The 12,447-nt window shown below is 51.6% G+C and overlaps 1 protein-coding gene across 2 annotated transcripts in view; it reads right to left on the bottom strand.

Moving 5' to 3' along the window:
• FAM3D (family with sequence similarity 3 member D) overlaps positions 1,592–12,447 on the bottom strand; it is a 44,612-nt gene continuing 33,756 nt past the window's right edge. For both annotated transcript variants that reach the window (XM_018038466.1, XM_013973520.2), the window contains exons 7-10: positions 10,061–10,111; positions 6,412–6,496; positions 5,509–5,635; positions 1,592–2,051 (exon numbers count right to left, since the gene is read on the bottom strand). In XM_018038466.1, coding sequence (XP_017893955.1) covers positions 1,965–2,051; positions 5,509–5,635; positions 6,412–6,496; positions 10,061–10,111 — 350 coding nt within the window. In that variant the 3' untranslated portion in view covers positions 1,592–1,964. The remainder of the gene's footprint in view (positions 2,052–5,508; positions 5,636–6,411; positions 6,497–10,060; positions 10,112–12,447) is intronic.

Genomic DNA, 12,447 nt, shown 5'->3' with positions numbered 1-12,447 from the left:
GGGTGGCAGAGCGCACTCAGACCTGGGCCCGGCCTTTCTGACCAGTCACCCTGCCTGCAGCAGCTAACCACCATTACAGTGAGTCAGCTCAGAGAGGCTGAGGGGCTTGGTCAGGGTCCAGGGCCTTCAGAAGCACCCCCCACCCCAAGATTGACCCGTTGGTCCTGGGGGGGCAGGACGGAAGGGCACTTGGGGTGCAGCGGCAGCCCTCTGTCAGCATGCCAGGTGTGGGGAGAGGGCCTTCCACTTGGAACAAAAAGGGAGGATCAGGGCAAATTTGTCTGCTGCCGGTGCTGCCAGGGTGATTTGGATGTGCAGGTGGTCGGGTGGGGCTGGCAAACTTCCCCCGAGGGTAAGCTGCCACGCCTGGGGAAGAGGCACGGGGCTGCGGCATCGGCAGGGCGGCCGGCCAGGCGCCTTCTGACTTCCTTAGCCAGGCCTGCTCACTGCCGTCTTACCAGGCTCTGATCACTGATCTTGACCCCATGCAACTGCAGCCCCCACCCTCGCCTGCCAAGGCCCCTGCTGAAGCTTCCCACACTCCGTCCTCCTCCAGCCCAGGCCCTCTCATTAGGCCCTTCTGAAGCCCTGTCTGTCCCCAGAGCTCGGTAACTGTGAGCCCCACACCCGTGGAGTGCACAGGACTCGGCTTCTGCTGTCCCACCGCTCGGGATGTCTGTGCTTGGGGCCTGGGCGTCCTCTCCATGAGCCTTGCACTCTCCCTGGTACACACTCCAGGAGCCCAAGGGCCAGTGCTTTCTGCCCCCATGCCTCCTCCCAGGCTTTGGTCTGCTCCTCCCCGGCCCTTCTCAGAGACCCCAAGCAGGGTCTCACCACCAGATCCCTTGGGCTTTACCACTTCAGTGGCCTCCCGTGGTTGGTATTGACATCTCTTGGCTAAGGACTCTCTGCAGAGTCCAGATGGCTGCTCTCCCCCACGTAGGGCAGACTAGATGCGCCCAGGAATTTCGAAACACCAGCAGCTGACGGGCAGTACCCCAGCTCCCTCACCTCTCCTGAGATCTCTGAGGTGTGTGTTTGACACCAATTCCTAGGGGTTCCCCTGAGATTAAGTTCCACTCACCCACAGCGGTAGCTGAGTCGACAATACACCCCTGCTAGGCTGCCTTCTCTTCCGTCTTACTTCCCTGCCCATTATGGGTGTTTTCCAGAATCACTTCCCAGATAAACAACCTGTACTCGAAATCCCCACACAGAGATAGCCAGGATGTCTTCCCCGAAGCCTTGCAGCCTGGCTGTTCCTTCCAGCCTTTCTCAGATCTCCCCGTGTGCCCCATTTCACCAGCTCTGGATTTTCTGCAGCTCTCGTTCAAACAGCAGTGGAAGACCGTGTTCTCTGTGTCTGGCCTTCCAGCCCTCTCTGCTCCTGGGGTTCTTCCATCTCATGCTGGGAACCACATATGCTTTCATATCTAAATGAGATCCCTATAAAACCAACCTCCTTTCTAGTTGCCTAACCAGCGGCCTGTCACCATTGCTGACCTGTGGGAACACGGAGCTGATCAAACCCTGTCTAGTCCATTCCCACCCCGCTGGGAAGTGCTGCACAGCAAGGGGGTGGGAAATTTGGTTCAAAATCATCAAAGATAAAGTTTAATTGTGCTCAGGTGCAGGCAGTCTGTCCTGCCCTTCCCCCAGGAGCGACAGTCAGTGGTCCCTCTGGGGAAAGCACACCTGTTCTCTCCACAGACAGCCGGCTCCGGAAGACCCGCGGACGCTGGCCAACTCCGGAGAGGATGCGTCTACCCAGGAGGGTTTTGTTTCCAGCAGAGGAAGCCGGCAGAGCACTGGAGGGCCCTCAGCACTTTCCATGTCCCATGGCTGCTCCCACTTCTCTGCGTCTGTCAGCTCCTGCCCATCCGACTCGCAGTGATTCTGGCCTCCCATTCCTAGGTTGGGCAGGAGCAGCCTCGGGCCCCAGCCCAGGAAGGGCCACAGCCACCCTATACCTTCCGGGGCACACAGCCCTCCAGCTCCAGCAGCTCTGGCCAGCCGTCATATTTATTTGTTTCTGGGTTGTTCTTTAAGAACTAGAGAGACAGAAGACAGAGAGAGACCGACTGTGTTAGGACCCGTGCCTGCACTTGCCTTGTAAACCTAAATGGCTCCATTTCATCCTCACCACTGCCCCATGGGGGTGGGGGAGCGTGGGATATTTCTAGCCCATTTCACAAACAGGTAAACTGAGGCTGGTGGAGGACAACTTGCCCAAGGTTTCAGAGTCTAGTCACTGCTTGTCAGGCCCTGGAGCGTGGGTGGGTGGGGTGGCACCAAGCATTGGGGAAGTGGTGCTTGAAGAGCTTCAGCCTGGCTAGGACATCCCAAATGACAATAATAATTATTATAATAATAATAACTAACCCCTAACACAAACTTAGAGAAAATCTGAAAATCAAACAGACAAATTCCCAAATTAAGTAAAATATATTTATATAATAGAATATATATTCATGCATTGTGAATAGATTTTCTTTCATTTGTCTGCCTTTAATATTCCCATTATCAGTAAATCAATACTGAATAAAAAATAATACTAACCAAAATTAAAATAACAACCACAAGAATAAAAAGCAGCATCCTAGCTGCAAACTATTATATATAGGATAAACAACAAGGTTTTACTCTATAGCACAGGGAACTATATTCAGTATTTTGTAATAAACCATAATGGAAAAGCATATGAAAAAGGATTTATATATATATGTATAACTTTGGTGAATCACTTTGATGTACAGTGGAAACTAACACAACATTGTAAATCAACTATTCTTCAATAAAAAAAAAAAAAGAAGCATTCTAGCCATTAATGAGTGCCTGCTCTATGTCAGGCAGAAAGCACTTTACGCAGTTAATCCTCACGGTAGCCTAAGAAGTGCCCACTGTTATCATCCCAGCTCACAGATGGGAAAACTGAGGCACAGAGGACCAAAGTCACTGCCTGTGGCTACCCAGCTGGCAAGTGGTGGAACCACTGTGTAATGTTAATTAATATTAAAAAGAAATGTGTAAAGAGCATACAATCAGTTAAGATTATGTTTAAAATGAACCTACTTATGGCATAGAGAGTTTTACTCAGTGCTCTGTGGGGGCCTAAATGGAAAGGAAATCCAAAAGAGAGAGGATATATGTACACATATAGCTGATTCACTTTGCTGTGCAGGGGAAAGCAACAACACTGTAAGGCGATTATACTCAATAAAAGCTCTTTTTAAAAAAAGAGACTGTGTTAAAAGTGCTCAGGCTTTTATCAAGCGTGGTAGAAAAGCTTTTGTATACACATATACAAATAGTATGTATGAGCTATATATCTTAGAAAACTTAATGAATTTTTGCCTGACTAAAAAATTTGTGATATTTTGACTCTATTTGCTTGACTTAGTATAAATAGAATGCTAGATTTGCAATTAAAAAAATAGATATGCTACAAGCAACAGAGATTTACTATATAACTCAGGGAACTATGGTCAGTATCTTATAATAACCTATAATGGAAAATAATCTGAAAAATAATATATGTGCATATGTATAACTGAATCAGCTTGCTTGCTGTGTACCGGGAACACTATACTTCAACAAATAGATATATTACGAAATTAAAAAATAAAAAACATAAAATGCTCAGGCTAATTTGTGGAAGAAAGATGTAAATGGTAAAAATCTCCCAGTGGGATAACTATGGCTAACTAACCTAGGAACTATGGCCAACTAACCTTCCTTTAGGAAGAAAAAACAAACTGTAGGTGCGGCTTCTCTAAAACCCAGCTTTCCAAGCGTAAGAACAAAGGACAGGATGTTTTTAATCAGTTTGGGGGTCTTTGGTTCATATTTGGGTGTTGGGTTGCAGCCAGCTGATCATAGAAACCAGGGAAAAGGTGGTGCTGGCTTTTCTCTACTTAATGTGCTTCCCCTTTGCTCTATCTGGCCCAGTTTTGCTGGGTCTGGAAGCTGCGCTTCAAAGAGGAACAGTGCCTCGTCAAGCGTCTTCTTAGGGAGTCCTGCCTCGGCACCGCGCACAGGGGCACTCTGGAGCTCCTGCCCCCAGAGGGTGAAGCTACTTTAAACTGTTCCTCCTTTTAAAAAAAAGCAATTTCTGACTACCTGAATACGTTCTCTTGGAAAGACACACATACAAACCAGGCCAACATTTTCCAAACAAGGTAAGACCCGGTGCCGCCCTCTTTGGCTCAGCTCTTTCCCCGCCCACCTCCCGGGAGCTCTGCACTTGGCTGCTCAACTCCGCCCCTTCTCTGCCTCCCGCAGCCCCGCCGCCTCCCGCAGCCCCGCCCCCTCAGGCCGCCTTCAGACGCGTGACCCTTCCGCAGTGCTGTCTCTACACAGCCAGAGAGGCCATTCTGAAAGTATCGGGACAGGAAGGCTTTGGGGAGGCTGCAGACCTGGATGAGACATGCGTCCCTATCACAGAGCAAGCCGGTTAAAACGTCTCCAAGGTTCTGGATCCCCGTCTGTGAGATGTGATGCATGATCACTGTCTGTATGGCTAAATAAGACCCTGCAGGTCACTTGCTCAGCCGTGCCTGCACAGAGCAAGCACTTGCTGAATACATTCTTTCTTATCAGTCTGATCTGGTCACTCTCCCCTTAAGCCTACCGTGGCTCCCCATTGCCTTCAGGCCAGCGTTTGCATTCCTCAGTGGTCCCATATGCCTGACCCTTAGCTTCCTGTCTTGGGTCCTGGCAAAGCTGAATGTTCTCACCACCAGAAACTGGACAGCTTCATGCTGGGGAGGCCTGGCCAGTTCTCCCAGGTTTTGGAATTGCTCTGAGCTGGGGATGCACAGATGACTGCATTGGAGGGGACAAGGCACTGACTTCCCTTCCTCCGGTGAGTGCACCTCAAGCCCCACCACTAGGTGCTTCCAGGTGCCCTCTGCTTGGGCCGCCCCCTGGGTACTGGCTGTGGAGCTCAGATCATGGGTCCCTCCTGACACCTCCACATACTCATGTGGGGGGTCTCCTTGTGTCTCCTTCTTTGTGCAAGCTCACCCTCTCCACAGGGAACTTAGAAGGGAACCTGGGGCTCCCCCGGCCAAACCTGCTCCTTTACAGGTGGGGAGGAGGGGCTTTCAGCGGGGACCAGAAGCTAGGCATCCACTCTCGGCTCTGGACTCCCCCTTCCCCCGTCACATCACAGGAGCTTCATCTCCACATTCCTTTCCCTTTCCTCCACGCCTGAATTTCCTTTCATCTTTCCCCCCCTTTCCCTTCTCCTTTTTGGTACTTATCTACTTATCTATGTAGTTATACAGGACCCACCTCCCTGCACAATGGGCGAGGCTGCTTCCTACTGGAGAAGGAGCCAGTCGGGCCACCCTGACCTCTGGGGTGAACAACAGCTGGGTGGCTCTCTTCACACTGACCTGTGTTTCCTTCCCAAGCCACCCCAGCCATTGTCTGTCCATCCCTGGCATCGTCCCCTGCACCCCTCATCCCCCCTTCACTGGGACCAGGAGGCCGCCAGGAACTCACCTGCTCAAAGGGGCTTTTACTCTGGAGGTTTTGGGCCCCTAGGAAGACCCAGCTGTCCCGGAAGCCCAGCTGCTCCGCGTGGGCGCTGCCCAAGGTGGAGAAGAGCTTCCTGATTTCCTCGGTCATCCTGCAGGGCACCAGAGAGGGTGGTGAGGAGGGATGGGAGAAGGGAGCATCTCCTGGGCTCCGCTCCGCCCCACCTCCAGCATGGGTGGCAATGAGAAGCTCTGAGTGGGGAGCAGCCAGGACGCCCCTCCAAAAGTCACCCCGCAAGGCTGGAGAGGAGTTAAAATGGTCCTGCTTTTGCTTACAAATATAACGCAGGTTCACTTGGAAATATGGAACTTCACAAAGTAAAAATGACTTACAGTCTCACCTGCCCTTGACATAATCATTGTAAAATTTCATTATCTCTCCTTCGTTTTCTTCCCTCATGCACTGTGGGATTATACCGACTCTTTTGTAACCTGATTTTTTTTTTTAAATTAATGCTAAAGAGTGAACATTCTTCCAGATCCGTAAATATTTTCTTCATCATAATTTCTGATGCAGTATTTTCTCTTTTATGTCTATATAATAATACATTCTACGTTGCCATACATCATGATTTCTGTCACAATTGGCTATTACCAGACAGAGAGGGTGGCCATTTTTTTTTTTTTTTTTTAACTAACGTATTTTAATTGGCTGTTTTTTCCCTGTTGTAACTACGACTGTCATGAATCCCCCAGAACATCTCTTTGTGTGCCTGTCTGGTTGGTTCCTTAGAAGAAGTTGCCAGAAGCTGGAGCCGCAGGATACTGGGAGAGGGCTTGCATATAGTAAGTGTTCGATTCACTTCTCCCCCTTGTCTGTGCGTCCCTGGCACCGTCAGGGACGGTGCAGGTGGAGGTTCCCACTTACTTGGTCCCTGGGTCATCGTAAGAGGCCACCAGCACCAGCATGTCCCCGGAAATTTCTTTAAGGAATTTTTCCAGGAGGCTAGCATCTGGGGGAGAAACAAACAACGAGGTGCTGGTCATTTAGGGGAAAGATGGCTGGCCATCCTCATCTTCTCCTTTGGCCCTAATGATTCTGGGGGGTCCGGGGGGCTGGACGCTGAGCTCCATCTGCAGAGAGTGAGGGCACCCTCGTTCAGGTGGCCTGGGGCCTCTGGCTATTGAGTGTTTCCCGAGAGATTCTGAGCTGCAGCTGGGGCAAGAGCTTTGGGGGTCTACCCCCCGCCCAGGGTCTGAGCACAGTCCTCTCGAGGGCTCTGGGCTCTTTTCACACTGCCAGCTGCCCCTTTCTACACTGTTTCAGATGCACCCAGCTTGTCTGTGCTGACTTAGAGGGTGTGCCCACTGGGTAACTCTGGTTACAGAGAGAACAACTCTCCAGCTTAGGTCAAGCAGCAAGTCTCTCTTTGCATCTCCAGTGCATGCCTGCACTTGCGAGATCTCTGGAATGAACAGAGAGCAGGTCTGCACACAGCACCTGGGGAGGCATCAGCATGCAGCTTGCTTCAGTGACAGATAATTTTTTGTTATTGTGCTTATGTTTATGGTCACCTTCCCTACATAAAAAATGATAATGGCTTTCAACTTCAGGCAGTGATATAATTTCCTTTTAAGATCTATTTATTTAGGTTAAAAAAAAAAAAGAGAGGGTCAGCTGATTTAAATGAACATACTGAGAGTGCAAATAGTACCCTGGGTACAGCATCACTTATGCAGAAGGCTCCTGAATGGTAGGCAAAGCCGGGGCTACAGCTGTCAAACGAGGATGATTAATAGCCCCGCTCAGAGCATTTTTGTAGAGATCAAAGGTGATGATGACTCTGGGCTTACAGTAAGTGCATTATAATAGAGTGACAACTACTAGCAGGGTTGACTACGTGATCTTTCGGGTCCAGTGCAAAATGAAAATGTGGACCTTTTGTGCAAAAATTATTAATCATTTCAAGACAGTGAAGGCGGAGCATCGAATCAAGTTTCTTCTAAGCAAGAGGCCCTGTGTGACCGCCCTGCTCACCGGCTCCGTGCCCAGGAAGCTGCCCTGATTCTTATTAATTCTGTGGGGCTCCCTTGAATTCAGAGGCAAAGTCAAGTTCCCCAAGCAAGCCCAGCCGCCAACTTGTCTGTAACATGGAGGCCTCCAGTCAATCACCACAGTGGCCCTTCAACTCTTGAGACAAAAGTGGGAGCTCTGAAAGAAACACTCGTTTGTTTGAGCCATCACCAGATATCACACTCTGGCTCTTGTCTGGGAGGAAGAGCGGATGTTCGGAAGAGCGGATGTTCGGAAGAACGAAGTGTGCCTTCTGATAACTATCTTCTCACTACAAAAAGTCACCATCTCTCTCTTTTTTCTTTTGGTCTCCTGTGGGAAGGGGTGACTTGCTCTCAAAAGGCTTCTGTTTCTGGTTCCCCATCAGTTATGGTTCAGTTCAGTTCAGTTCATTTCAGTCACTGAGTCGTGTCCGACTCTTTGCGACCCCATGGACTGCAGCACGCCAGGCCTCCCTGTCCATCACCAGCTCCCGGAGTTCACCCAAACCCATGTCCATCGACTCGGTGATGGCATCCAGCTATCTCATCCTCTGTTGTCCCCTTCTCCTCCTGCCCTCAATCCCTCCCAGCATCAGAGTCTTTTCCAATGAGTCAGCTCTTCGCATGAGGTGGCCAAAGTATTGGAGTTTCAGCTTCAGCATCAGTCCTTCCAATAAAGACCCAGGACTGACCTCCTTTAGGATGGACTGGTTGGATCTCCTTGCAGTCCAAGGGACTCTCAAGAGTCTTCTCCAACACCACAGTTCAAGAGCATCAATTCTTCGGTGCTCAGCTTTCTTTATAGTCCAACTCTCACATCCATACATGACTTATGGTTACATCCATGTTTATAATAAGGCACTGTAAGATTTGGTTTATCCTTTTGTTTTTTTCCCCTCTCCATTTTGACAGATGACTGTCTTGCTTCTGAATGACAGTGATGGAATGGGGGGGGGGAGGGAGGTGAAGCCCCTCTGGGCCTCTCCCCCTGATTACTGCAGAATATCATTTAATTCTCACATCCATCTCATGAAGTAGACTCTATGGCGACCCCTATCTTATAGACGACAGAACTGATGTTCAAGAGATGTCACCCGCCTCGGGTCTCACAGACTGAAATCTCTGAATCCAGAAGCTGGACCTTTTCCATAACCTGGCCCCGGCCACCCTGACTATCTGCAAGATCCTGGAAGGAGAACAAAGGAAGGCCCCTGCCCTCAGTCTGCGGTCTGCCCCTCTCCTCTCACCAGCCCCCCACTCCATCCTGCTCCGGGAGGGGCTCTGCACACTTGCTCATGGACAACCCGCCCGGCCTGCCCACGCTCTATCACTGCCACTTTCCCCTCCAGCAGCAGTCACTGCCGGGCTGCCCTCAGTCTTACGGGCATGTCTGCAGCGTGGGGGCACGCCTGGAGCAGGAGTGAATGGGCCCTGATGTGGGTTCCAGGGGGCACATCCTCTGGCCCTGCAGACCCTATCTGTGAGGTGGGACTTGGCTGGAAGAAGGCCATGGTGGGGAGCCCTGAGCCTATGGCATGGGTCCCCACTTCTGTCTCTAAGGATGCTGCCACTGGTCGCCTTCCAAACACCGTCTGCCGTCACTTCTGGGCGTCAGAGTTCCATCTCCCACATATCAGCCCCTGCTCTGTGTGCAAAGCCAAGAGGGCTTCCTTCTCTCTCCTGCTTGGTGGTGTCTCCCCAATTGGGCTCATGGACTTAGGTGGGTGCAGTGAGGCAGGTTCTCCCTGGAGATGGAGGTAGAGATGGGAGACTGAGGATAGAAGAAATCAGCTGGCTGAGAGCAGCAGGGCCCTGCGCTCTGTGACGAGCTTCTGGGCTGGGCGGTCTAATGCTCAGCACGTTGATGCCCGAGCCGAGCTGGCCCTATGATTGCAGGGACAGGGAGGGACACTGAGTCAAGCTCAGTGCCGACAGGAGGCCGAGCTCAGTTCACCTGTCCTGGCAGAAGCCAGTCCTTGCAGGGCCCAGGCCTCTCTTGTCTGTAAGGAGCCACCCTGCGTGCCCGTGCCCTGGCCTCCCACTGCCAGCACCAGCGTTTCTTGCCCTGAAGGTCTTCTCTGGCCTCCAGATCCTCCCTTGTGCCCTGAGGCAGGCCAGAAGCCTGAGAAGAGCCAAGGACCAGGGGTCGGAGCACGCCAGCTCTCTCGCCCCTCGCCCCTCGGAGCATCTCTGAGGCACCAGCTCCCACAGTGGTCCCTGGCTGGATAACGCCCTGTACTGGCTGCACTTCCGTTCCCCGGCTCACTCCCCCACTCCCTACTGCCGATCCTGAGAGTACCTCCTCACATCCTGGTCTTAGGGTCTGCATCAGGAGAGCCCAGTGAGACAGTAGCAAGGGGTTTCAAAGGCAGCGGTACGGCCCTCCACCCCCCTGCCCCTTCTGCCACGGTCTGGTTGTATCTCTGAAAATAGGAGCCAAGTTCCCTGGCACACGAGTGGCCTCCATGCCACAGGCAGCAGCTCAGCCCACACTCAACTTCGGGGCCAACAGAGGGGCCTACCTCCAGAGTACATGTCGAAAGATTTCTGCGTCAGCACCGCTCCCTTGGTTCCTAAGGGATAAGAGAGCAGAATTATTATTAGCTGTAACGTGTCATTCTGCCTGTCACTGTGTGGAAAATGGCTACTTTTCGCGGGGGGATTCTTCACCAGCTGAGCCCCAAGGGAAGCCCAAGAATACTGGAGTGGGTAGCCTATCCCTTCTCCAGCAGATCTTCCTGACCCAGGAATTGAACCAGGGTCTCCTGCACTGCAGGCGGATTGTTTACCAGCTGAGCTATCAGGGAAGCCCTAGGGCTAAATTAGGTGCCCTGTAACCACTGGGCTGATCTGAGAGGTACGAGTACACAGTGGTGACAATCTCTGCAACTGAACTGAATCCAACCAATCTAGATGGATGTTCTGCCTTGCCACTTCCTAATGCAGGAGTTAGCATTTGACCTGAATTTTTGCATCGGTACTATGGGATGTGGGAACTAAATGAGATATATTTAAATTATGAGCATGCAATATAAATCTTACCTGCAAAAGTGTAACTAAGAAAATACAGTCATCATTAGTATTCTCACCTAAACTAGGAAGCCTGCAATGTGAATCCTCCGACTCTTGAAGGCAAAGGGATTTGCAGTGGGCTGACGTGTACTCAGTGTCCTGAGTGCAGTGACCCAGATTGCGTTTGTGGGCTTTGCAAACGGTCCAAATTCTACAGGAAATCAGGTGTTCCGGAGGAACATGCAATTCTTACCTTTGGCCACTAGATGGGGGGTGTTGCAGAGGGGATGGCAGCTCTATCCTCGCCGTCACTGCCCTCTCCCTCTAATTCTGTTTGCGGATTTGATACGAGGGTGGCGACAGGGGCCTGGATAGTGGCAGCTCTTCTGCCGGGTAGGGGCAGGCTCTCACTGTAGCTCCTCCTGAATTCTTGGAGCCACTAGTGTCCCAGTCCCTCCTGGCACTTCACCTGGGGCTCTTGGAAGGGAGTCTGTGAAATTGCTTTTGTGATCCCATGCATTTATTAATTTTTCTGGACCTAGGGGAAGGAGGTGTAGTTTGGGTAGTTTCTCAAAGGAATCCCTGCTGTCTAAAAGGTTGAGAACCACTATCTTTAGCAATCCTTTTGTTCTGGCTCGAGGAGACCCCAGAGGCCCTGAGAATGGTGTGTCAGAGTTTCCACAGCTGGCCGGCAGGGGGCGCTGCACACGTGCTTGGAGACATCTCTAGTCCAGGGGGCAGTTTTGCTGAGTGATTAAGACCTGGAGTCAGCCAGATCTGGGTTCAAATCTAGCTGATTCTGTCAGCTGTGTATCCTGTGTCTCTCTGAGCTCGTTTCTTACCTGCAGAATGGGGATGCTGAGCATAGCACTCCCTGTTAGCACTGAGAAGAAGGTCAGTGACATAGCTGGAACACATTACTCAGTACGTGCTCCCTAAATGATAGCCCTTAGTGGAGAAGGAAGTGGCAGCCCACTCCAGTATTCTTGCCTAGAGAATCCCATGGACAGAGGGGCCTGGCAGGCTACAGTCTATGGTGCTGCAAGAGTCAGACATGACCGAGCAACTAAGTATGCACAGTATTACCAGTGGTTATTTTCATCTTTGGGCTTTGTGAGGGGTGGGGAGGGAGGCCCATCCCTCCCGAGACATGTCCCTGTTTCAGGCTTGGCCTGCGGCCGGCTGCCTGTTCACCACCTACTGGAGATGCAGGGTTAGTGAGACTGTTGGCCTCCCTGGGTCTCCCTGCTTCCAGCCTCCCTATTCCAAGCTGGAAGCAGGTTTCTGGGTGCAGGACTGGGCCCTCAGGACCTACTCAAAGCCTTTTTGAGACTCCCTAGTTCCCTCTGCTTCAGGTCCACACTTCTTGGTAGGACACTTAGCCCCTCATTCTCTGGCCCTGCCTCACCTGTCACCAGCCTGCTTCCGTGTTACAGCCAGACAGAGCCTGTGTGGACCCCCACGCCCCTCTCCTCCCTTCCGTGTACCCTGCACAGTGATGTCACTGCCTGGAAGGTGCCTCCCTCTTTTCTCCTGGTCGCTCCCTACTTCCCATCAGCCCTCAGCTGACCATCACCTCCCTCTGGAAGCCTTCCCTGACTACCTCCGCTGCCAGCTCTATGTCCCATTCCCAGAGCTGTGTTTCCTTTTCTTCCACACGTGCTCACCACCTTCTGATAGTCTGTGAACCTCGTGGACGCCTACACGTCAAGCCAAGTTCTGTCCTGGTTCACAGCTGACTTCCAGAACCCCATGCATGCAGGGCTTGGCCTGCAGTAGTTGCCATCACCCTGCTGATGAATGAGTGGAGGTGTGCACTCAGCTTGTGGCCTCACGTTGTCCCCTGTGGTTTCACGTGTGTTGATTTAAGCTTGGATGGCATTTAGGATGGGGTCAT

The sequence above is a fragment of the Capra hircus genome, chromosome 22 (genome assembly GCF_001704415.2).
Source record: "Capra hircus breed San Clemente chromosome 22, ASM170441v1, whole genome shotgun sequence".
Lineage (NCBI taxonomy): Eukaryota > Metazoa > Chordata > Mammalia > Artiodactyla > Bovidae > Capra > Capra hircus.
Note: the sequence above shows the minus strand (reverse complement) of the source record. Positions and strands in the feature narration are given on the sequence as shown.